Here is a 26,814-nt window from a genome sequence, read left to right as displayed (position 1 = left end):
ATGTTATTACGTCTCGACCTATTCTCCAGATCAGCTCGGTTTTCCCAAATGTCCTCTAGATGTTCCTCGATGATCTTTACTCTTCCTGCCAGGGCTTTGTTATCATGGGATTGTACACAGGTAACATTCTCTAGGTCATTGACTCTGGCTTCCAACCCCCCAAGATGGGATGTAAGTTCTGCAAGTGACTGGGCCAAAGAGTCCTTGGAGGTTTTGATCTCCTTCTTGATTTCCTGGGTGATATCTTGCTTAAAGGACTTAAACATGTTCTGCAGATCCTTCTTGGACACAGCCATATTGGTATTCGGCTCCGGGGTTAGAGCAGGGATGGTGGGTGGGACTCTTGGTTGAGGCGTCAAGTAGGCTTGAATGCTACATGTTTTCTTCCTAGACCCAGGTTTGGGCATCCCCAGAGGTGGTATAAAAATCACTTGCTTGAGTTCGTGTGGAAATTCCAGGCCCCTGAGGAAAGTGGTATGTAAGCGCACTCAGCCCGTACTTTGTTAATAGTATGAGCTTTTGACGCGTCGTGTGCTAATGCAGATATATTTCCGACGGACTGCACCAGGCCACTTGGGCCCCCCCTCCCAAGGGTTCACTCTTAATAATGGCACTTTCCCTAGCTCCTTGGTTTCTCTTAGGACAGCTCTGGGCCCCCTGGTGTAATTATTCGTAGTCCCTCTACTTTCATACCTGTGTAAGTTGGTGTCTGTGCCCGTTGTCTTGGCGTCAGGGACCTGATTGAGCTCCTCACAGTATTATGTTGTCCTGATCCCTGGGAGGGGGGGGGAACCGCTGCAAATCCGTCGGGCCGGTGGGCCAAAGAAAATCCCTCTCTCCACAGCCTACAATGTCAGTCTTCGTAACCCCGGCACCTTGACCGTAGCCCTGGTTTCAGAGCCGAGGGGCTAGCGCCGGGATGGGGTGAGGCAAACGGTGGCTCGCAGTGGCCCGCGCGACCTGCACAGGCGGGGCCCCCTGATGATCTGTCCGCTCTGTGCCGCACCGCCCCGAGCCACGCTCCCAGGGGGGAGGGCAGGGCGGGCAACGCTGCGTTCTTGATGGGGCTAGGGGCCGGGGGGGATTCACCTGCAAAGAGGATCCGGGAGAGCCTGGTCAAGCTTTCTTGTCGGGGACCCCGAGCGCAGCTCACAGGGGGCCGACCAAGCCTACGCCGCGGTGCTGCAGAGGGCCGGAAACCCGGAAAAAGGAGCCCGTCCGCTCCAACACTCGATTGAGGGCAGCCAGAGCACCAGCTGCGATGCAGCTTCTTGGATGGGACCTCCCTCAGACGCCGCCGTCTTCCAGCCGAGGTGAGCAGTCTCGAGCGGGGCTCGCACGGGGGCTCAGGATCGCTGCCGCAGAGTCAAGGAGGCCGTGAGCCCTCCGAACGGATTCCCCCCGCCGGAGCTCCACCACCTCCGGTGCCTTCAGGGTCCGCTCGCCTCAGACCTCGCTCCCCTGCAGGGCCCCTCCGCTGGGCTCGGCGTCGCCCGTGCCTCCAGTCCACCCTTGCTGCCTTGGGTTTATTGCTGCAGTGGGAGCCCTCCGTCAGGACTGCGACTCCGACGTGGGTTGGGTGCGAGAGACTCCCCATTAGGATTGCCGAAAAAGGCGCGCACCGCCATTTTGGGTTTCCCGGTGCCAGGATCCGCGGCTCCAAAAGTGTATTAGTTACGAGTCTTCCCTCTCAAAAACTAGGCAGCAGACTCCTCGACATGTCGTTTCAGTTCGGTGTTAGTTTGGGACCGAAATTATTCATCTGAGCGGCTTCAATCGGCTGACTTTGGCACCTCAGACCGGAGCTCAGAGGAGACACGTCCGCATGGTGTGCCGCCTGGCCACGCCCCCAGTTCACTGTCTTAAATCAACAGCGCGAGAAAGGCGCAAGGCAGTAAATAATGCCAACAAATCCTTCTGGTTGAGCAAAGTTCGTAGCTGCAGCTCCTCTGGAGACAAAAACGTTAGTGGACTGACGCAGACTGACTCTGCTCACGACTCCCTGTGCTTTTTCTGAACTGATTTACTGATGCTCTTTCGAGTCCTACATACAAGCCTGATCCAGGACACTGCTTTGTGATGTGCCACCCTGAGAAAACCTGGGTCTCTCATGATGGGGTTTCCCAAAGACCACTGTCCTTTTGAGAGTCCTCTTGTTCTATGAGCTGTGACTTATTCGTTTGGTGGCAGACATCCCCTTAAGACTGCCCCGAAGGAATCCCCCTTGTTAGAAATCTCTGAGTTCTGCAGCACCATCTTTTCCGTTTGTGTGAAAGGAAACTGAAGGACCATATATGTTCATGGAAATTCTTTGAGGAAGTCAAATTCTCCTCTATTTTCCGGAGGATATGTGTGGTGTCCCGTTCTTTCTGAGTCCTTTGTGCGCCCTGACGCCTGCAGGCTTTGGTGCTTTATAAATAAAGAAAGAAAATAGATGACTTCTGCCTGCCTTGTGAGTGGTCGAGAACCCATGATCAGATATGGCTCAATACCTGTGTGTGAGGTCTGTGATTCCGGAGGGAATTCCACATCAGTGTAAACGCAGGAAAAATAGTGCATACTGACCACCTGATTGGGTGTTCTACAAATGTTTGAATGAATGCACCTTAAACTTAATTATTTTATCTAATCATGCAATGAGTCCCGAAGCACCAAAAGAACAAATGGTTGTTAGGACGCCTTACTAATGCAATTTGGCAAGACCTATCTAGGAGGTGCTCTCCCACCTGATCCCGGAAGCGTACTGAATGCAAACCGCACAGCTGCACCATGCTCCAACTACATAGGTTATTCCCGGCCTTCCTTTCATTCTGCTTGCAGCACTCGGTTGCCAACGGAACGAACGCTGAAGAACTGAAGACCAGCGCTGCCACTGGTGAATTTACACTTTTAGAACAGTTTGGCAGCTGACGTTTGCCTATCCTGGAACCCAGCCCAGGTGTTGGCGATAGAGCTCAAACATTGGGACTATGTTTAACATTGGGTACTCTCTGAGAAAATCGGAGCCCAAATGCTGTCTTCTCTTATTTGTTAGTTGTTTTCTACTAAGTTGCGCTGTAAGTGCTGCTTATGAGCAGAAGTATTGTCGTGGGCAGTGATGATGAGGAGAGTGATGGGGTGGGGGGAGGGACATACTCGGTGTGCGTTCCCGCCCCCTCGTTCACCTTCATGGGTATGCGCGTTCCTGTGACCATTCCCACCCACTATCTGCCCTTCCATGCAAACCCCTCCCCTGTGAGATCACTTTGACTAACCCAGTGCTTTCTGAGCCACTTTCCTAAATGTAATGGCTTAATTGCAGCTATAATCCATGTCCTGGTGTAATACAAATGTCTTAACTAGATATGCCTTTTGCAACTTGATTTATAAGTATTTATAGGTGTCCTTGCCATAGGTTCGTTACACTGAAGTCTCATTAAAAATACAAAACCAACTGTTTACGTTCTTCTATAGACATTAGATGGACACCTGCAAGGCTCTACCACAAAATGACCAGGTACTAACACGATTTTCCAGCAGTTGCCATCTTATGGCCCATTATTTTAGTGCCTGGAAACTGCCTGTTTCATGCCCACATAAAAGCCCAAACTGTTGACTTTGCTAATGCTTGTGCTTTGATCGACTGACCTCTGGTTCAGGGGTGAGGGATCTGGCATCATCCCCCAGGATACTGAGCACTAGATTCAGTATCCACACACAGAATTGTGAACAGTTAGTGACCCTAACTTGTATGGCCATGACCCCAGCACACTACAAGACTTCCTTATTAAATGTCCACTTACCTTTAACTGCACAACAGTTAGTTTCCTTTATAGCAGATCGTCCACACAAAGAGCTAAATAAGTCCATCTTGATTTGAATGTTTTGAGTGGAACTCTATTTTAAACACCTTACCATCCTAAGAATTCCCCTTGAGGGCTCGGCACATCTACCACTAGGTGAGCCGTAGAAAGCTTTATGGAAACCCTGCTACCTAGCTGAGGGTCGTCCTCCCTCCGCTGAACACAGGGAAGGGGGTACGCATGTCCCTTCCCAGTTGTGACATCGCGCGATAGAAACACACCACACATGGAATGCGCAGAAGAACGTCGCTTTTTGTCTTACTCTGATTCATGCCAAGTAAAAGCGCGGTTTGATATATGCATTGCTATACATTAAGTTGTCTCATCTGTGACTGTTGACATTCTACCTCCCCTAAAGAAGAGCGCATAGCCCGAAACTGCATCCACATGTCAAAATAGGCTGTGAAAGGAATCCTGCAAAAGCGCTAGGTACGGTTCGATCTCTTTGAAATAAACATGTGAACCTGAATAATAAATGTACGGACAGTACCAAAAACAAGCGGTTGTTCAGTGACCAGCGAAGGGCACAGAGTAGTGGGACAAACGCTCTGCCAATGCCCCATTTCCCCACCCCCAACCAAATGTATTTTTTAACCAAGTCATATCCGTTTCCGCTAATATTTTTTAAACAATATTTCATCTACTGCCTCCTAGACACCGTTTAATCATACGAAGTTCCCCGAAGGGCCCTGGCAAAGGACCATTGTAGGCGTTGAGGGCGTATGTCTGTTGGCTGTGCATGGGCACTGTTCGCAATGACCTAGTTGTTCATCCCTCTACCAGAGCGTTTTCCAATAACAGGTGGATTGCACCACCTGCAGGCTAAAGCTAGAATTGATTTGAGCAAATTTTTGCTACTGCATCTAATCCATTTCTTGTGTTTGTTTTGTAGATTAAGAATGTTCTAAACTCTGTCCGGCTACTGGGGGATGCCTCTGTTTCTTTTACTGACAACTGCGTGGTCGGCATCCAGGCGAACAAGGAACGGATCAACAAGCTAATGAGCGAGTCTTTGATGCTCGTGACTGCGCTTAACCCTCATATTGGTAAGGAGGCAGGGTCGAGGTCCTCGTTGCAGAGGAGATGGTGGACGGGGTGGGGGTAGTAGGGGAGGGAGGTGTTTCAGATGGACTGGGAACAAAAAGTGGCCCTGGAAAGGTTTTTCAAAGTTGCCACACATTACACTCTGCTAACGAGTAAAACCAGCCATTAGAAGTACGTATTAGGGGTGGGGGCGCTTTCCTGCCCCCCAAAAATCTGGAAAAAATGTGTCCGTATGTTGAATTTTAAAGCACCTTTGTTCCTATACAAAAAGTAATTAAAGACAAATGGCATATACTATTTGTTAAGAGTGGGGAATAACCCGATGGAAGCATAATATGTTATTTTTCTCTCGGTGGAGGAGAGATGTAAGGGAAAGAGGCTGTGTGGATGCGAGAGGGTAAGAGAGGCAGAAAAATAGGGTACCCACACCCAAGAGGACCACCACACATCTCCAGAGTTCCCTTTAGGCCAGTCCACCACTAGTTTAAGCCCCCCGACCCCCTCTCCCAATGTGCCTAGTTGTTTAAGATAGCGCTGTCGGGCCCACAGAGATGTCATGGCTGGTGTTCGTTCATCAAAGCTGCTTTTGGGCTCTTCATTACAGTTTTATTCATTGGTGTTCATCGAAACAATTATTACAGCCCTGTAGTCGGATAAAGGGGGTTATGGTGCAAGTTGATCTACAGTAATCCTTTCAAGTGCCACATTTCAGATCTTTGTGAAAAGTGATCATGTTAACTTTGACAGGCAATATACAGGCACATTTATCGTTGCATTACGTCTACAGCATAGAGTAAATACGTAGTGGTGGGAAAGTACCTTTTTCAGTGATCGATTCTAGATTTTCAGGCAATAACATTTTACATTTAACGATTTGTAAGTCCAAAAGTATAGGAACACTAAATTACAAATCCTAGAATTCAAACTGCTGTTGATTTAGGGCTCGATGTAGGATTTAGACAGGCCATTTGGCCACTTAGTAATGCTTCAAATGTGTTGTAATGCAGTCCCCTCGTTGTAGATTTAGCAAGCTGGTGAATGTCAAGCTTTAGATACTCCCAGTCCTAGCCCTACATCACTCTGCAAATCTGCCACTTTCTTCATCTCTATTTACACAAAGAAATGTAAACTTAAGTACAGTGTAAGGGAGCAAAATGGTATGAGCGAAAATAATTTCTGCTGGTCCTGTTTTTTCGTTTTTTTTTTAAACTTCTTTTTCCAACAAAGAAATACATTTCCCAACTCCCACAAAACCCGCCCCCCCACTGAAAGCAGCTGCGTTATGTCCTTGGTCCATTACTTCCATGGATCGCTTGCCCGTACATATAAAACAATTACACTCCCCAACTCCCAGAACCCCCCCTCCCAACCCTCCCCTGGGAGCAGTCTGACGTAATCTCTGGTCCATTACCTCCATGGACCGGTCGCCAATGTTCATTGCAGGTCCAATAAACGCAAACGTTGCGGGCGCCACCCAATTCGGAAATCGTCCCTAAGGAAGTCCAGGGTCTCCTCCCAGTCCCTTGTGAAAGATTGGATATCGTTATTCATAGCATATGTTGCTCACTCAAGTGCCACAATTTCCCAAAGTTTCCACAGCAGGTCCTGCAACAAGGGAACCTCCTTACTCTTCCATCTCTTCGCTATAACAGTCATAGCCGCAAGTATGAGAATCACTCTTGCCTTTTCCCGAGATCTAGGTTGCCCTACTAAGGTGTCCCGTCTAATTCCCAGAATAACCTCCTCGGTGGGGAGGGGGCTGCTATTTCCCGTTCCCTATACCTGTTCCTGTACCTTCTCAACTTCCTGCCAGAAGGGCCTAATTTTTGGACATGACCACCAGATGTGCTGCGCCGTACCCTCCATCCCGAATTCCCGCCAACAACTACCAGAGGTGGTAGGGTATATCTCCCGGAGGCGGATAGGTGTGTAATGCCACCCAAACAAGATCTTATACCACATTTCCTGTAGTGAAGGCGCTTTGAGCAATCTGGGAATTCTCCTCCACAACCTCTCCCACTCTTCCCCCCTCAATTGCCCTTCCCAGGACCTGTTCCCACCTCTGCATATACGGCCAGTGTCCTCTGGTACATGCCTCATCCAAGATTTTATATCGGTTAGATATTAGGCCCTTAGATCCATCATTAGAATCTCTCAAAAAGCGTAATTTCCCTTATTGCTGCCTGCTTGTTTGCGGGGCTCAGGACCCCCATTGCAGATCTGCGCATATCGGAGTCTTTCCTCCTCTTTTATCCCGTACTCCCTCTTACACTCCTCAAATGAGAGCATTTTCTCCCCCCTAAACATGTCACCCAAACACCTACAGCCCCCCTCTTGCCATTGCTTGAATGCCCACACCTCCAACCCAGGGGTGAAATCTCCATTGCGAAACAGGGGTTTGAAGGGGGACGGGAAAGTCGTGATTCCCTTTGTTCTCGCCAACTTATCCCAATTCTCCGTCATCAGTTTGGTAATGGTGCTCTCGTACACATGTTTAGGCCTAAGTTGTCTTGGAAGCCACAGAACCTCTGCTAGGCTGCGATGTGCTATAGCCCTATCCATTGCTACCCATCTTTTGTCTTGCGTAGCCGCCCCCTCCTGGAGCCATTCCCCGATTACTCGCAATTGGGTGACCTCATAATATTGTTGGAAATTCGGCAAAGCGAGTCCCCCCGCCCCTCTGGGAGCCATCAACATTTGGCTACTGACAGCGCTTTTTTCCCTTCCCACAGAAATTCTCTAGTTAAAGATCCCAGCTCCTTGAAAAAGCCTGCAGGGACTGCCTGAGGTATTGCCTGGAAAAGATATAACAAACGCAGGAGTGTTACCATTTTGATCGCGGCCATCCTACCCAGCCACGAAATCCTCAGGCCCCTCCATCTACGATAGGCCCATTTAATATCCTTTAACAATGGTGGATAATTAGCCTGATACCACCCTGCGAGGGTTGGGGTAATTTTCACCCCTAGATATTTGATTCCCCCTGGGCTCCACATAAATGGAGTAGCCGCCCTCACTAACTCTCGGTCCCCTGCCCTTAAGGTCAGATTCAAGAGTTCCGATTTACCAATATTGATCTTGAGACCGGAGGCTTTCCCAAATTCCTCCAGAATTTTTCGGCTTGCAGGGATGGACTCCATCGGCGCCATCAATGTCAGTAACATGTCATCCACAAACGCCGCTACTTTATGTTCTGCCCCTCCGAATGGTAGGCCCTTTATCTCCTCCATCTCCCTCATGGCCTGCAGAAGAGACTCCAAGTAAATTGCATAAAGCATAGGTGACGGGGGACAACTCTGCTTAGTGCCCCTACTAAGTTTAAAGGACCTGGACATAACCCCATTTACTGCTATCCTCATGGTAGGTTTCTGGTAGTTGGCTTGAACTAGACGCAGAAACCCCCGCCTATTCCCATCTTCTACATAACCCTAAACAGAAAGGACAACTCCACGCGGTCAAACGCCTTTTCTGTGTCCAGAGATTGGAGGACCGCGGGAGTGTCCGTTCTATGGGCCTTTTCCACCAAGTGGGCCACTCTTCTGATGTTATCTGCCATCTTTCATCCTCTTATAAAACCTGCCTGGTCCGGGTGGATCAGGTCCGGAAGATAACTCTCTAGCCTGTTCGCCAAAAATTTTGTGAAAATCTTGGCGTCAATATTAATTAACGCTATGGGCCTATAAGACGTTTTCTCTTCAGGGTCCTTGTTTGGCTTCAAACTAAGGGTTAGCCTGGCCTCCTCCATAGATGGAGTGATCTTCCCCGTTGACCTAAATGTGTTGAAGAGGTAAGTCAAGTGAGGGATTAATTGAGATGCAAAGGTTTTGTAAAAAGCTGCAGTATACCCATCTGGGCCCGGGGCCTTATTCACGGGTAAACCTCTTATCACCTTTCTCACCTCCTCCTCTGTGATCTCCCTGTCGAGCAATTCCGATGTCTCCTTCCCAATTTTCCCCAACTCCACCCTGTCTAAGAACTCTACTTGCCGCCATTTCTGGGGATGCTGTGAAGCAAAGAGCGACTCATAAAATTCAACTAGCGCCTCCCGTATCTCCCCAGCTCTTGTCACCCGTTCTCCTGATCTTGATTTTAGGGCCGTGATCGCGTTCCTAGCTGTCACTCCCCTTAGCAGACGGGCGAGGAGAGAATCTGCTTTATTCGCTTTCGCGTAAAACCTTTGGCGAACGCTAAGAAGAGCCCCTTTGGCTTTTTTGGTTCGGAGGTGCTCCAGTTGACCTAGTGCCCTACGATACTCCCTCATTGAATCCCTAGTCGGGGCCGCCCCCGCCTTTCGCCTTGCTGTTTCAACCTCCTCTTCCAGCTGCTTCTCCAATGCCCTCAGTTGCTTATCCCTGCACTTCTCTGCCGCTATTAATTCCCCCCTCAACATAGCCTTAAAAGCGTCCCACTTTGTCTCCTCCCTTGTTTTCCCCCCCTTACGTTGATCTCAAAGAAATTCCTAATCTTTTCTTCCATCTCTTGCCTAATTACCTGGTCTCTGAGAAGATATCCCAGGTACTTCCACGTCCACACCCCTCTTTCCCGATGCCCCAGGTCCATCTTCATGGAGACCACTTTGTGGTCAGCTATACCAATGGGGCCCGTCACTACCTCTCGGATCCGACCCACCAGACTCGACGTTACCCAAATATAGTCGATTCTAGATTGGGAACCGTGGACCCCGGACAGAAAAGTAAAGCCCTCTTCACCCCCTTTCAATTCTCGCCACACATCTCTCAGCCCCGCACCGAATACTCTTTCTTTAAGGTCTGCCGACATCACCGCTCCACCTCCTCCCACGGGGCGCCCTGACCTATGCCGTTCCCTCTCCCCGGCTATATTGAGGTCCCCAAGCAAGATTATCGGCCCCCAGGCCTTGTCTTCCAACCTTCCCAGGACCCGCTTCAAAAACTGCTCCTGGTCTGAGTTTGGGGCGTACACTACCGCCAAGGTATATGGACTATCATGGTACCTCCCTTTATCTATGATATACCTACCCTCCTTATCCCGTATAGTTTCCATGACCCTGAAGTCCACTGAGTTTCTAATAGCCAGGGCCACCCCCCCCCGACCTACCTTCCCCCGACGCATGCACAATCTGGTCAAACCTCCGCAGCTTCAGACGACCCTGGTCTTTTTGTCTAAGGTGCGTTTCCTGCAGACCCAGGATGTCCGGGTTCTCTTTCCTGGTGAATTGTTCAAATTTCTTTCTCTTGAGTCGGGTATTAAGTCCCCTCACATTATGTGTTAGCCACTTGAAAGTGGGTTGACCCGTCCATGTTCCCATGATACCTAGATCCCCCCCCATTTCTCCTCGTGAGGGGGTTGTCCGAGTGGCGAAACCCCCTGGACCCTCCTCCTGCTCCCTTATGTATTTGTCATCATTAAGGAGACCCCCAACTCCCTTGCCCTGGCCCTCATGAAGCGCCTCTGCTGCCCTCTTCCCCCCCCCCTCTTCCCCATCCCCCCATTCACCCTCCCCCCCCCCCTTCCAGAAGGGGTTGCCCTTCCCACTCCCCTCACCCCCCCCTCTACGGGTATACCCACCCTTTCTGATTCGCAGATGGATGCCCCCCCGAGCCAGATACTCCCTATAGTGGCCCCCACCCTTATAGCACGTTGTGATTTAAGACTCCTCCTGTGCGTCCCGACCCCTCCCCCCGGGGCTTGTCTTATTCCTTTCCTTAGATGACATATCGCTCAGCTTCGCTCCCCTTCTCTTTTCTCCCACTGTTGTCCAAGACCATGGTTTTGGCTCTGATATAATCATCAAGGTTTGCTTTCCAGAACCACTGGGAGCGTCGTCCAAGTTTAGTTGCAGAATACTCACCCCTTCCCGCAGTGTGGTTACCCGTCTCGACGCCCCCTCCCACTCGAACAGCATACCAAATGGGAAGGTCCTATTTGGCGCAGCTTTGTCAGAGTGCTGCTTGCTAAGTCCTGAAATAGTGCTATGCGATGCTCATTAAACATTATTGGCTCTTGCTTTCTTGCTTCCCGGAGAACCGCCTCATTTTGAGCATACCTGGTGAACGCTGGCAGAACATCTCTAGGTCTCGCCCCCGACCCCTTGCCTCCTCTGCCCACTCTATGAATGCGATTGAGCTCTATCTGATCAGGAGGCGAGACCCCCAAAATCTCAGCAAAGATAGATTGAGATACACCTTTTAGATCTTTGTCTTGGACGGTTTCCGGCAGCATTTTAACCCTTATATTAATCCTCCGAGACCTGTTCTCCATGTCCTCCATTTGGATCTCCAAGTTTTGCCTGTCTCTATCTAGCCGATCAATCGCTTCACTATTGGCTGTCACCTCTTTATCCAAGTCCTGCATGCCCCTTTCCAGGAGGTCAGTCCGCTCCCCCTGCTGTCGCAACTCTTGCTTCATTTCCCCCAAGGCCGAGTTGAGGTCTGCCCGTAGCAGTTGAAATTGTTCCTGGAACGTCTTAGTTAGGCTAGTTTGCCTCCTGAAGTCTTGCCTTAACATCGTGATGGGGCTCTCCCCATCAAGTGATGAATCTCCTCCTTCTGAGCCCTCCTTGGTAGTTGTAGCCAACTCCCTCATCTCCTGTATCGGCCAGATAGTGGGAAGGGTGCCCGGGCCGTCCCCCGGAATCTGCGGCGCTCTACAGTCCTTCCCCTTATTTTTGGACGACATTTCAGCGCACCTTTTGTCCGTGCGGTCCACCCACTCCGTCGTTGGCGATTCACTGCCCCACCAGGCACACTGCCACCCAAGGGTCTTTCAGGAATCCTCCCCCTACCGTGGCCTTCCCACTATCCTCTCCGGTGGTTCAATACCTTCCTCGCCGCCTATTCCGCTGTGCACTCCCCTGGATATTGCGGGCAGTAGGAGGGTATGCTCTGCCCCCGCACTCTTTGACAGGACTCTCCTATGAGAAAGAAGGCCCCCGTGCTATGTTGTGCCTCCTTTTGTATGCCTTAGGCACTGAGAGGTGCTGAGATCCGCCAAGTATAAGCTCTATATTAGTGCGGCATGGGCAACACCCTCCCCTGGGTCTCCCGATCTCCTCCTCTCACCTGTCAGCCAGGGCTCTCTCCAGCTGCTCAGTCCGGTGCTCCGTCCGTCTCCCCACTGCTGCGACTGCCTGTACAGTCCTATCAGACAGTGATAAACAACCCCCACCGGGGACTTGATCCGCCAAGGTAACTATCAGTGCCACTGAATGCCTAGTGGTCCCAGTGGTGTTCAGCTGCACTGCCTGGCACCTCTCTTCAAACAGCAGCGAGGCTAATACGGGGCCTCTCCAGTCCCCGGAGCCGCCACTGGTCTTCTGCCCCCTCCTCCTCTGGGATCGGGCCTCTTCAATGCAAGCTCCGTCAGTGCCTGATCCCCGACCGCCGATGCGTCCTCTCCCCCCTCCTCCTCTGTGGCGGCCTCCAGCACTCGCTCCCGCGGATGCCCGCCGCTGCTCCGCTTCACCTTGTTTCTGGGGGGGCAGTCCCCCATCCTCGTATGGAGACGGGCTTGACACCGCCCGCCTCCTCCTCTCCGCAGATCAGGCCTCTGTGGCACTGGCCTCACGGCACCCCAAGCGGTCACCGCCCGCGTCGCTCCTCCCCCGCCAGGAGGACCCGCAGCCCGCAAGCTGCCACTGCACATTCTTTGCCCGTCCTGCCGGGAGCCTCAATACCGCTAATCCTCCTCAACGGGTCCTGCAGCACCACCGGCGGCCACCCGATCGCCGCCCTCCTCTCCTCAGACCCCTTGACCTTTAGCTCAGGAGGGGCACGGATCACAGCTCGCCAGGGTCGCAGCGGCCCTCTTCACCCTCGGCTGCCCACGCCGTTACTCCGTCACCGTAGCCGACATGGAAGGGAGTCCGCCAAGCCGTTTCTTATGCATCGCAGAGTGTCGGGCGCACAACTGCTTCCTCAAGGTGCCTGCCTCCACAGATTTCTTCCTAATTGCCAGGTGGTGGGCCTTTCCCAGCCTCAGGATACAGGAGAGCTCCGCCGACACATCTACCCCCTGCAGGCGGCCATCTTGGAATCCCTGTTTTTTTTCTTTTTAATCTGCAACCATACAGTACAGCAGCTTTGCTTTTGCCTTTTTTTCAGAAATTAGTGTAAATGAAGGAGTAGCTTTGGATGATAAGAGTATATCATTAACAGTACTGGTCTTCAAAATTGCATGCTACTGCTAGTTGAGAAATAATCTAATTGTACTCCTACGGTTTTTGGCTTAGCTATGTCCCGGATAGTACTTAATAACTCAGTAGACTGTAATCTGCTGTAATTTGTTTCCCCTTGAGGCTAGGGGGTTAGATCTAGTAGATGGAAGTTTGTGGTTAGTAAGCATTTCACAGAGTGGTTAGTAATCATTTCACAGGAGTATGGTATCAGCATTTGGGCACATTATAAGCAGGCTGTGAGTTTTTACTATCTTTTCATGCCATTAAAGGTGTTACGATTCCTTGGCATAATTGTTCTATTGTCCTTAGAAGGATGAAACCCTGTCTGCCCCACCAAGATTCAAGTCTGGTGCTCGTGATCTCGATCTCTTGCTCGAATTCTTGCGCGTTCTCTCTCGCTCTCACTCTTGCTCTCTCATTTTCTCTGTATTGCTCTTTATCTTTCTCCCCCCCTCCGCTGTCTCTATTTTTCTCTCCAACAAAGCCATCATTTCTTGTCGGTTAGGGTGTATTATATTCATGCCTCTGCAAACCCCACACTAATCAATCCCTGAATTGATAGCTAGAAGTATGCTATTTCCCCTCGTGTGTCAACATCTGAATAGTTACTAATGGTAAATCAGTGTAGTTTTTGCTGCTTTTATAATATATCCATAGAAGAGCACGCAGAAAGAAGAAACAGAGGGTGCGATTAGGCATCCAAGATACAGTGCTAGGAGATCTGGGTAGCTTGTATGTAGACTGTGAGGAGCCTGTTGGTATGTCGTTAAAGGAGGGGAACACGCTACATCAGAAAGCGGTACCAACTATGTCAGACTCAGTATTGACGGTTGTTGCCCTACCTAAAGATGCCACCTCCCAAACCCAGGAAATCATACCAACCCAATATAAATTAACTAATCGAGTAGGTGGAAATATGTCAGCGAGTAGTTTAGGTAGAGGTAACAATATTGAAGATGCCAGGGCACTACAATTAAAGGTGGTCTGTTCCACTGACCAACATCCACCCCTTAACAGAGCAGCAGTTTTTGTGTATCTTTCATTTATTTATCTATTTTTTTTAATAATAATCTACATAGCGCAGCCACTGACCCGGGGGCTTAAGGGCGCTGACAAAAACAGACAATTCCAGTATCAGCGAGGCCAAGTAAGGCCAAAAGAGAGCCAGAAGTCAGAAGTGAGAATTAACTCAAATACCAGTGTCAGAAAAGCACATTAGTTAAACAGATGGGTTTTTAAGCCCTTTCTGAATAATCCGTGAGAAGTTTCTTCTCTAAGCTTGCCAGGCAAATTGTTCCAAGCGCTAGGAGCTATAGAGTAGAAGGCTCGGCATTTGACTTGTGAAAGAAAGTCTGCAAACGGGAGTAGTTGGTAAATGGCTGTTATTAGATCTAAGACTATATTTATTAGTCTTAATCACCCGTTCATTCTTAAGATAGCCAGGCCCAGAATTTTTTAAGCAGTTAAAAGATATCGACAATAGTCGAAACAAAATTCTTTACCTAATGGTAAGCCAATGTAGTTCCCTTCTGGCCTCTGAGATTTGGTCTGATCTCCTCAGGTCTAAGACGACTCTGACTGCATTATTTTGCAGTACTTGCAATCTATTCAGATCTCAGTTGGGTATACCGATCCCGATCAGAAGACTACTACAGTAGTCTATTCTCGAACCTAGTTTTCCCTACTGGTTTGAGATAGGAAGCGACAGGCATGGGACAGTGTTTTAATGTAGTATGTCGACGAGGCCAGCAAACTGTTGACCTGCGCCTTCATATTAAGATTACAGTCCAGATAGACTCCCAATGTCTTGACCTTTTTTTTATCTCAATGGGACAATCACTGATTAGAAGTTTAGTGTACTTGGCTTCAAGCTTCCGAATTTTATGACTGGTACCTACAAGCATAAGTTAGTTTTTACTAGCATTTAATGCCAAGCCATTGAAGCACATCCAATTTTGAATGAGATCATAGATCCTATTAAGGTTTGTTTCATCATTACAGAAAAGGGCCTGTGATGGGGATGATACATTGGGTGTCATCGGCATAGTTTGTAAATTCTATGCCGTTGATGTCCAAGAAATCTAGAAAAGGCACCGTAAAGATGTTATAGAAGAAAGGGGAAAGACAGGCTCCCTGTTGGTCTCCCTTGGTCAGTTCCAGGGCATTAGCATCTGCCAAATCACTGCTCACTCTCCACTGATGCTTTCTGAGAAAGATTTAACCCAACAGGCAGCTGACTCTGAGAAACCCGCCACATCCCTCAACCTGTAGAGCAATACCGTATGGTCTACCAGGTCAAAGGCGGCAGATAGATCCAACAGTATCAGCATGCTGGTGTTTCTTTGATCCATGAGGCGGAGAATTCAAGATTTTAAATCCAGTAAAGCAGTCTCCGTTCCATTTTTTTCTTTGGAGCCAGATTGTCTTTTATTCAAGATGTTGGTGTCTCTCAGGTGAGCTAGCACCTGGATATAAGCAACCCTGTCAAGAATCTTAAGAAGAAAGGGAGAGTTAGAGATAGGACGATAATTCAAGGGATCATCAGGGGGAGGCCTGGCTTTTTTAGTAAAGGCATGACCCAAGAGTGCTTTATACATGTTGGAACAGAACAATCTCTAAAGGAAGCATTAACACATCTACAAAGGGTAGAGATCATAGAAGCGGAGCATGCCTTGATGGCTAGTGCAGGACAAACGTCCCCCTTACAATTGGCGGGTTTAAGGTTTTGTATTATTACTGTGAGATCGGCTACCGAGATGGATTTAAAGGAGAAGAGCTTGTCAGCCTTCCAAGATTTAGTAGGCAGGATGATACCAGTATGCACATTTTGGCCAATGGTTTCTTTCACTTTTAAAATATTCTTACTAATTTTGGACAGCTTAGCTTCCATTGCATCTTGCACCTGGTTGCACCACTTGGCATCTCTAAGAATAGTATCCTGATTGTTCTTTTTCGATTCCAGTTCTTTAAAGACCTTGAAAAGCTCCTTAGGTTGTGACGGGGCTTTAGTGATATGATCATCCAGGTATACTTTCCTAGACAAAATAACCTTTTTGTAATTTCTAACATGTATATTATAAATATCTTTGTCATCAGCCAGTAACGACTTTCCAGGTGTAAAGGGCTTTAATTGTGGTGCTTTTCATTTTTTGCTATTCACTGGAGAACCATGGATTGGTTTCACTAAGTGCTATCTTTTTGTTGGACTGGGGAGCTAGAGAGTCGAATGCCTTACGCAAGGTATCCTGATGTATAGTAGTGATATCCTACACCGATGACTCATTGGTAATTTTACTATTTAAGCAGTGACCCAAGTATCTAGGGCTTCTGGAGTCTGTTTTTTTAGGTTTCTACAAAGGAGGGTAGTAAGGAGCAGTTTTTTATTGATGACAGATTTTCAGCAGTGATCTCAAAGTGGACGAAACAATGGTCCGACCATGGACATGGACTCCCATCCTGTTACGCTCACCTGGTCTCTGCAGGGACGTAGGGGCACGGTTGCAGCCCTCCCTGGAAGTGGATTACCCTGGTCAGGCTTCTTCCCCTGCACATAAGCTGTGGGCTGCGACAATTGGTGACACTGCTCCGGCGTGGATATGAGAGATCGTGAGAATGCTGCTATCTGACTTTCCGTCTCTCTCGAACCCTTCTTCCCAAAGTGTGGTGAGCATGCGCCGACCCATATAGTCTCACCTGTTGATTAATGATGATGAGCTCCCCGTCTTGCTTCTCACTGCAGCGGCGCTTCTTGATGGACCGAGTTCCTTTACTGGCCCATTGTACGTGGCAGCCCAGACGAGCTGTGACTTGACCACTCCTGATGGTAAGTGTTTTATGGCTTTAAAATATTGTGATGTTGATTCCTGATTAATGTCTGTGGGCCTCATTACACGGACGGCGGTAACCATGGCGCTAATAGCGCCATGGTTGCCGCCGGTATTTTACCGATTCCGCCTTGGTGATTTTGGGAATTACCGCCCCATTCCAAGGTTGGCGGGGCGGTAATTCCCCATTTACCAAGGCCCTTCCCATTCCCATTTGAGCCCCCATAGGGCTAAATGGGAATGGGGAAGGCGGCAATTACGGTACTGCAAATTGCAGTACCGTTATTGCCCCCGAGGTCCCTTTGCGGGCCCGTTCCTTAACGGCTGGTAAAACCAGCCGTTGAGGTTGGGTCCTGCAAAGGGACCTCGTAGTAAGGCGGTAAGGGTTTACCAGTACCGGTACCCTTACCGGTAACGGTAAACCCTTACCGGATTCCGTGTAATGAGGCCCTGTAGCTTTTAATTATGTCTTTCCTCTGCTTTCACCCAACAGGTGTAATGCGGCCCTGCAGTAGTTGCAGTGCATGAAGCGAGGCAAATTGGAAGAGAATGGAGCCCACAATGCTCTGACAGAAGGTGAGTATTGCTTTAAGGTTGAGCGCGAAGATTTGTCAAAAGCAAGACCTTAAACGTTATGTCTTAGTGACTTCTAACCTTGTCTTTATCTTTTTCTCTTGCAGGCACCGTCTTCAGATGAATTGCTCGCCGTGCCACGATGTCGGGGTTGGAGGGCTGCTTTCCGGAGGTCTGGAGACGGATGATGAATGCCAGAGTCAACGATGATGCAAGCCGATGAAAGCAGGTTCCAAGGTAAGTACTGACACTGGTCGCTGGAAACAAAGGTAAGATGCTGAGGCTGGTCGCTGGAAACAAAGGTAAGACACTGAGGCTGGTAGCTGGAAACAAGGTAAGATGTGCTCAGGCGGGGGTGAGTGTTACGCTGCCATCACTGCAGAATAACGCGAAGCGCTTGCATGAAGGCTGGGCGGGCTTAAATAGTCTAGCTCTGGCCACGCCCATTATCCTTGGCTCACCGGCCCCACCCTGCCACTCCTAAAGGATGCTACCCGTGTAGTCCAGCTTCCCCCAGTGGCCACGCCCGAATAAATGCACGTGGAGGTTCTTGCAGGGAAAATAAAGTACTTTGCACAAAATAAAGTGTGTCCGTTTATCATTGTTCATGAGATGGCGCCAAAGGCGCCAGTACTGAGTCCAGCTGTGCTCCCTAGGCTGTATTGTCCCAAAGGGACAATTAAATGTTGTTACCCCTTGCCCTCATCCCCTGATGGTGCAGGGTCTGTGTTTCCGGGCCGGTGGCCATGACACATCCAGGCTGGAGGGCGTGATTTTAAGAGCGCCCAACCAGTCAAGAGTATGACCCATGAGTAGGTATGTCAATGAATTGGGAGAAATCCAAATTTGACAAGGCCAAATCTAGTGAGTTGGTTTGGGAGTCCGTTTCTCACCCAGTCAGTAATTAAAATCACCCAGAAGGAGGACTTTAGTACAGGGTTTTAAAAAGGTTAAGAGAAGATCGGATATCTGGGTGCTAAAATCCTTCATGGGAACCGGGGGACGATAGGATAGTACTGCTTTGCGAAATTTCCTCAGAAGACAGAATTGCTCACCAATTAGAAGATGTGGTATTGACCACATCAAACATTTGGCTCAGGTATGAGGAAATTCTGGACTATATTCTGCAACATGAAGGCGATATATTTAGACGTAGTTATCGTTGTTCCCTGGCAAACTTGTTGGAAATAAAGTGTACAAAACACATTTAACACAACACCAAAGTGATGCCCAAGAGATGACTGCTACTCAAGTGTCAATGGTAGCCTGTGACCTATGAGATGAGAGCAGGCCTCAGTCAATCCGAGGACAACAAATTATGGAGCCAAACAATGTAAATATTATAAACGATAGAGCTGAGGGATACTGGCAATGGCTCCCAAAGGTCCTCCAGGCCCACTTTACTAATATGTCCCGATGGCCACATGATGTGCTTGTGGAGCACCAGGGGTTTTGCACACCTCTCATCTGATGATGGTTATTGGATAATATATTTAGTATTGTATTGTTACAAGAGACATGGATGACTGAGCCCCTTGAAATTGATGGAAGGTCTACTATACAGTCATTGGCAGTGAAAGCCCCCAAAGGGAGACCTAAAAGGGTGCGGGGGGGGGCCTTCTAGCCTCAATACGGCATCCGTGAACTATTGGGGAAATTAAAGGGAACACCCTAACAGTGTTAGCAGGAAGTATTACGTGTGACCTAGAGGAATTCAAGGAGATAGAATTTATCAATATATATGATCCTCCAAACACCAGGATGTATAAGCAAAATATCGCCATGGTTATGAAATTGATGAGTTATATCGATCGCTGTATCCCTCTGTTATTAGGTGGGGATTTTAACGCTAAATTCCTCTCTTTCCTGAATGTTTCTCGGATGCCAAAGTGGCTACTTCCATCTTCTGTAACCGACAGGGTAAGCCTGGGCTGAAATGTATTTACATCTGCTTACTGTGCTAAATGGACAGTGTGCAGGGGAACCCTCCCACAAAGCTTTTGCACGTTTAAGTGGGAAGAGTGCCAACACAATCGACCAAGCCCTTGTAAATTATGCAGCACTCCATATAGTAAAATATATGGCCATATTAAATTGTGAAGATAGTGACCATCTCCCTTTTTGTGTATTGCTAAGATCTGAGCGTACTGGTCACTATGACATTAATGGGGATTTCGAATGGATTGTATCCTCCCACGTATTCCTCATCTTAGATCTTGGATATATTCATATTTTCAGCTTCGTTGCTTCGGAAAAAAGTTTTGCCACCAGGGGGCACAGTGCTTGAGGTCGCGGCGTCGATGTCCCTCGAGGGCTGCTGTCGAGCATCGACATCATCTGCAGTATAAAGGGCTTGAGACGTGCCCGTTGGCTTCAGTTCTGTTTTTCCGACAAAGCTTTTGCTCCGTGTGTACGAAAACAAAGCTTCAGTCTTTCGACAATATCTTCATCATCAAATCCTTCTAGCTCCAAAACTGGTTTTAAAAAGTGCCAGAAAAACGGGAAGAAAATGTCTATTACTAACCCCCATCGAGTTTGCCTCTGGTGCTTGGGTCCGGACCATCGAGTTGACAAATGCGGTTCCTGTCAAGCCATGACCAACAAAGCTCTCAAGGAACAAAGAGGTAAATTGTTGGTGGGGGAGGAATCCTAGAAGTCCTCTTCGAGAAAAAAGAAAGACTCGGTTGAGTCTAGTGGAAAGTCCCGACTTAAATCGAAGAAATCTAGGTCGAGGAGTTGGTCTCGAAAATCTTCGTCGTCTTCAAAGAAGAGGCATCGCCGATCTCCCTCTTCTTCGTTGTCATCCGATACAGGGGTTATCAAATGTCCATTAAAGCACGATTCCCCTAGGAAATGGGAGGCCTTCAGAGCCTCGATGATTTAAATCTTTGAGAACAAAAAACATCGAAACCTCTCTGACACTCCTAAAAAGAACAAGACAGGCCTACCAGTGTATAAACCGGAGGCAATACCAGACAAAATGGTGCTGGGTACCAGACCCCCATCGAAGTGGGTGTCGAAGGGCTCCTCGATGCATCTGCCGAGGATTTACTCGGCGCCAGTGTCGAGGACAGCATTGACAGCTTTCTCAACGGTGCTTACATCCAAAGCTCCTTTGACCGTGTCGGAGCCTGCATCAACGACTTCGACGCCTTTGTCGAGGTCAATGCTGATTCCGGCACCAATATCGACTCCTTTGTCGAAGCCAAGGTCTATGCCTTCACAATCCATGGGTAACATTTTTTGATGGCGGTGCATTCCTTCAATTGCTTGGGCACTGGAGACAGTAGCTCAGGGTTACTGTCTTCCTTTTCAACGAAGGCCTCAGGACCATCCACTGGGAGCCAACTCTGCCAAAATTCCAGACCTGCTCCTTGTGCAGGAGATTTCAACACTGCTAGAGAAAGGTGCAATAGAACATGTACCTGTAGCGGAGAGGAACAAGGTTTGGTACTCCCCTTACTTTCTCATCCCAAAGAAGAATGGAGGATTGAGAGCCATCTTGGACTTAAGACACTTGAACAAGTGACAAGTTCAAGATGGTAACCCTTTCTCAGATCCTTCAAGCTCTCCAACTCCAAGACTGGTTGGTATCATTGGACCTTCAGGATGTTTACTTTCATGTGCCGATCCATCTCAAGCACAGCAAGTACCTGAGGTTCGCGGTTCTCACTATCCGTTTCTAGTTCTGCCATTCGGGCTGACCTCCGCCCAATGTTTTCACCAAGCTGATGGCTTTAGTGGCAGTGATTTTCACGAGAGGGGGGATTCACATCTACCCTTACCTGGACGACTGGTTAATCAGGGCGAGTTCACCCAAACGGGCCCAGGAACGTCTGACCATGACCTTCCACTTCTTGCACAGACTGGGCTTCTCCCTCAATTACAAGAAGTCACAAATTATTCCATTCCAAAAGCTCCAGTTCATCGGAGGAGTCCTGGACACTTCCTTGGGGAAAGCCTCGCCTCCCGAGGTGAGAGCTCTACACATTCTGCAGATGGTAACAAAGTTCCAGAATGCCCAGCATCTGCCGGCCTTCGATTTTCTGAGGTTGCTCGGCCTCATGGCATCCTGCATTTTTCTGGTGCCAGAAGCCAGATTGAGAATGAGATCCCTTCAATGGGCCCTCAGGACTCAATGGTCCCAATTTTCTGGGAATATGTCAAATCCTTTGCAAGTTCCGACCAGGGTGGCTCAAGATCTGCTATGGTGGGCTTGCAAGGACAATATTCTCAAGGGGTAATCTTTTTGGCAACCATGGCTGGAGCTAACAGTAGTGACGTTCCTGTTGAGTCCCGCTTTGCCGCGACTCTCTGCATCATTCCAGTGGACTTTTGTATACGTGGACTGCATTTACCAGCAGGTGAACTTTCAACCAAAGAAAGTATACTTTATACCATCTACGAATTGAGCACCCGTATTTACACTGTGTTTGTATCTATCTAGGCTCTCAGGTACCTCTTAGGAGGCGGGTCCTTAGAAGGAGGAAGCCGTGTGCACCGTGCGCGCGCACGCACCCAAGCGAGTCCCGTTGAGTCCCGCTTTGCCGCGACTCTCTGCATCATTCCAGTGGACCTTTGTATACGTGGACTGCATTTACCAGCAGGTGAACTTTCAACCAAAGAAAGTATACTTTATACCATCTACGAATTGAGCACCCGTATTTACACTGTGTTTGTATCTATCTAGGCTCTCAGGTACCTCTTAGGAGGCGGGTCCTTAGAAGGAGGAAGCCGTGTGCACCGTGCGCGCGCACGCACCCAAGCGAGTCCCGTTGAGTCCCGCTTTGCCGCGACTCTCTGCATCATTCCAGTGGACCTTTGTATAGGTGGACTGCATTTACCAGCAGGTGACCTTTCAACCAAAGAAAGTATACTTTATACTATCTACGAATTGAGCACCCGTATTTACACTGTGTTTGTATCTATCTAGGCTCTCTGGTACCTCTTAGAAGGCAGGTCCTTAAAAGGAGGAAGCCGTGCGCACCCCAGCGAGTCCCGTTGAGTCCTGCTTCGCCGCAGCGTCCGGGGCTCAACGGGGCCCTGCGGGCTTATTATTCCTAGACATCAGCCCTTGTAAACTTGCCCCTTTATTTTGAAGTTGGGATTTAGCAAGCCTTTATTTTTAAATATTATTTTAGCGGAACACAGTGCTCATTAGAATATATGGCTTGCAAACCAAGCGGCCTGTATCGTCTTACAACCTCCATGCCTCCAAACATACGGCAACGGATTATGTCCGAATCTCAGTCGCTACCAGAAGACCGACTCCCAGGGAAAGCAGCAATTAACCTGTGCTCAACCCCCTTACAACTTACAAGGCTCTTCTTGAGGCAAAGCCAAAACAAAGGATAAAATGACATTGGATAATGCTGACATTCGGAAATATGGTTTTGGCAATGTGAACAACATCGGCATAGCGGCTCTGTCTTCCACACATGTGCCTCCAGCTGCCCCAACCGATGGTGCCTTTCTCTTAAACTCTGAGATGTGCATGGGTGTTAACGCTTTGCCTCCTTTGGATAGCGACATTCACCCGGAAGAAAATTCAAAAACAGCCAAAATGCCCATTTCTTAAACGGATAGCATGTTATTACAAAATGTTCCATCTGGGGCTCCACACTCAGGGGCTCCTGTAATGTCTGAAACCTCTAAAGAAGCTGTAATTGAACTTGATACCAACAACTCGTGCTTCTCGGCCAGAGCAGATGGCTCTAATCTATCTCAATCCCCTGATATGTTTCGGCACTCAGGCTGCAACATATCGGCGCTGGAAGTTTCATATATTCCTCCGACTCCACGGAGAACAAACAATGCTCCTCTGAGTCCAGTTAAATCTTCTCATACACCTAAAACCTCATATTTGACACTTGAGGTAATGAACATTGCTCTTATGGCTCTTGCTAAACTTTTCAAATCTGTCGACAGCACATTGAAATGTCTATCTGACAACTTCGACTCATTCAAATCTGAACAAATGAAATCCACCATGGATGTTAACCACACATGTGGCGATATTGAAAAACTAAATAATGTCACTAAATTGCAAAAGGAAATAGCCCAGTCTTTGGCCCAGAAGCAAGTTTCAAAGCCGAAAAACATTATGACAGGTATATGTGTATTTGCTCAAACACTTGAAGATCCAGACTGTCAAATTATTGAAATCATTCCAGATTCCCAAACTCACCTGCCCTTTTCTACTATCAGTTACCCACATAATACATCAAAAACAGCTGTTCCATTTGTTGCAGGCATCATAATAGAAAAAAGTGTGACAACACCTTCTCATACGGCTCCCCTCAATGATTGCGTATCTAAGGAAACTGGAAAAAACTTAAATCGTGAATTAGTGTCTAAATCCACATATCCGGTTTTTGACATGAAAGCTGCAAATCTGGTAGGGGAGAAGACAATCACGAAAAAATGTGGCAGACAGCCGGCCCAAAAAAAATCAAAAAATGTGAAAACTTCGAAGCTGGCGGTCTCATCGTCCACTAAACAATTCATTAACACTCTTACAAGGGCGAACACTAGCTCAGTAGCGGCCGCGAGCCTCATAACCAAAAAATATGTTGCTCTGGCTAATTTGAAAAAAAGTAAACATTTGGACTCTTGCCTTTCTCCTAGAGTAACCCTAGACCACCCTCCGCTAGATGAACTGATTAAATTGGCCGAAGGTCACCATCTATCGAAACAAAGCAAATCTAAGAGAATACTCCCGAACCTCACACCAAACAGCTCTCACAACAATGAACTCTCAGATGACATTGTGGCTTCAAGGGAAGCATTAAGACACGAAATTGATTTATATCTCGAGTCCCGGAAGTTTGAATCTCCTATCTTTCCCATTATAACTAATGGCCCGGCTAAATCCTAAGTTGCTTCCTTGCCTGAATCACTGTTAAAGGTGATTCCCAATGAAATTCAAAATTCCCTCGCAAAACGAGTCTCCTTTGCTGATTCAGTGCCCAATGTCGATTAGAGTCCAACACAAATCTCTTCCTCTAGTAACAACCTCTCGCAAATTGAGCTGAATGTAATAAGATTCCATTGCCCGACTATGGATGCTTAATACTAGATCGCATCCTCTGTCCCCACCAAAGAAAGCGCTTGACAAAAAACATTCAGGTTCACAATACAATCGAGCACTTGCTGCATCGAGTCTTTTGTCTGCTAAACAAATTACATCCTCTAAAAAGCCGCTCTCTAAAGCGGAAAATAGACACTCCTTGTTACTTTCATGTAGACAAGATTTCTCTCCCTCATATATAATGAATCGACGGAGTATTCTTAAACTCTTCTCTGATACGATTTCATTGCGAGAGATCGAGTCTGACAACCTAGACCAAATCGAATTCCCAAACAAAGAAAATCTTGCTACAGTCCTCATATGGACTCGATCCTTGATTATTGGTAACATCATTTGGGCTGCACGCGAGGACTTGTTTAAACTGGGTTTCGTGATCTCACTCACTGATAAATCGAAAGGTCCGTTCAAATCTTGTCTCAAACCCACACAAAAATACCAATCGTATGATCCTAGAAACAACGCTGATGCAATTACATTTTTGCAGAAAGGCCCTAATCATATGACCAGAGTATAACTAGAACAGATTGGGGAGCAAGTGAGTTTATCTGTAGTGAGCGGGAACACCCGAGGATTTACTCATCTCATCAATAATACCGAAAGTACCTTGTGTGACTATGACTTGGTGTTACTGCAAGAAACATGGTTGTCCATCGTTCCCTCTTGGAACAATTATGATATACAACTTGAACCAGCCATAAGAGCTACTGGAGGAAGACCTATGTCAGGTCTGCTCACTGCAACTAACTCTCTGGCAAACATACATCTTTTGCCATTGACCTCTCCTAATCCTTTCATTCAATACTCTTATATCACCATTGGGTCCTTCAAAATCGCCTGTTTTAATCTGTATTGGAATCCTATGGGTATCACAACTGCTCTATTTCTTAAAAATCTAACAACTGCATTAGAGGATGTTGTGCTCTCATGTGATATTATACATCTGATTATTGCTGGCGATTTGAACTTGCATCTCACAAATGCTGAGGCATCTAAACATCAAGAACGTGTACGAATGTGGAACAAATTTGCGAACTCATGGAACCTAGTCATGTTGAATGGCACGAGCGTAGCTGATTCTCCTCCACTTCCAACATGGTTTAGAGAAAATCAGTCCGCTACTATTGACTATATTTTTGTTTCAAGAAGTCTTTTTGAGCACACCATTGACTTTGCTATCAAGTCTTCTGAGTATAGTGACCACCGCCCACTGACTTTTAAGATTATGTTGTCTCATGCACCGGTTGTGAAAAGACATTCACTCAGAGGTATGGTAGAAACCAACAACTCATTAAATCGACTAAACTGGTCAAACTATTCCTTAGGATGCTATCGTGACAATTTAAAAACCTATGAAGAGATTCCTGTGATTTCCTCCAAAGCAAACAAGGTGACTCCTTTTAATCTAATGCAACTTTATGCCACAAAACAGAATGTCAAGTCGATTCCAAAACAAGTTTCTGACAATGCAATCCGGCATAGAAAAGCCTTATTTAAAACACAGAAAAGACATTTATCACCAGTTTCGAAAATTGCTGCACTAAGATCTATCAAAACTGCTTATAGAAATTGGTTAGCAGATTACAGAATTACAAAAGAACGAAAGGATAGTGAATTCATGCTCCAACAGATACAAAGTAAAAATACAGCCCAAATTTGGCAATTACGCAACTCTGTTACCAATGTATCTCAACTTTCTTCGCATATAAATGGGGTGTCAGAAAATGACTGGCTTCTCCATTTTACATCTCTGTATGCCGCTCCAACCATGCCTGAGACTTTAGACTTGTCGTCATCACCTTTTGTACTTAAATTTGATGAGGTCGACATTTACTACTTTATTAATAATCAGAATATAAATATCTGGGATTATATTTTAATAATTCTATCTCAGAAAAGACACTTGAATCTACAATCCAAGTCAAATTAGCAAGGCTTGTCTCTCATGCTACAATTATTCATGCTAAATTTGGTAAATTCACCTGTACGCCGATCATGCGATTCTACCAGCAGAAAGTACTACCCATCATTACGTATGGATTGGAATCTGTGCTACCAAGGATCCCCACATTTTTGAATTGTCTGGAAGCTAAATTTTGGAAGAGCATATTGGGGCTTCCAAAGAGTACTCCCACCATGCTTTTAAGATTTGAACTCGGTCTTTTGTCAATTCATGTACAAGTCACTTGGAAAATGTGCACTCTGCTAATTAAATGTATCATGGGCATATCTAATCAGGACAGTCTGGCCATTCTAGCCAACTACCTTTTGACTTCATTTCACTCATTT

At 47.5% G+C, this 26,814-nt stretch overlaps 1 protein-coding gene across 1 annotated transcript in view; it reads left to right on the top strand.

Moving 5' to 3' along the window:
• Positions 1–26,814, top strand: part of FH (fumarate hydratase) — a 642,870-nt gene that overhangs the window by 534,751 nt on the left and 81,305 nt on the right. Inside the window, exon 9 of the mRNA XM_069607901.1 lies at positions 4,735–4,888. Within this exon, the coding sequence (XP_069464002.1) occupies positions 4,735–4,888 (154 nt within the window). The remainder of the gene's footprint in view (positions 1–4,734; positions 4,889–26,814) is intronic.

Source organism: Ambystoma mexicanum, chromosome 4q (genome assembly GCF_040938575.1).
Source record: "Ambystoma mexicanum isolate Mex_15411 chromosome 4q, UKY_AmexF1_1, whole genome shotgun sequence".
NCBI lineage: Eukaryota > Metazoa > Chordata > Amphibia > Caudata > Ambystomatidae > Ambystoma > Ambystoma mexicanum.
This window is presented reverse-complemented; position numbering and strand designations above follow the sequence as displayed.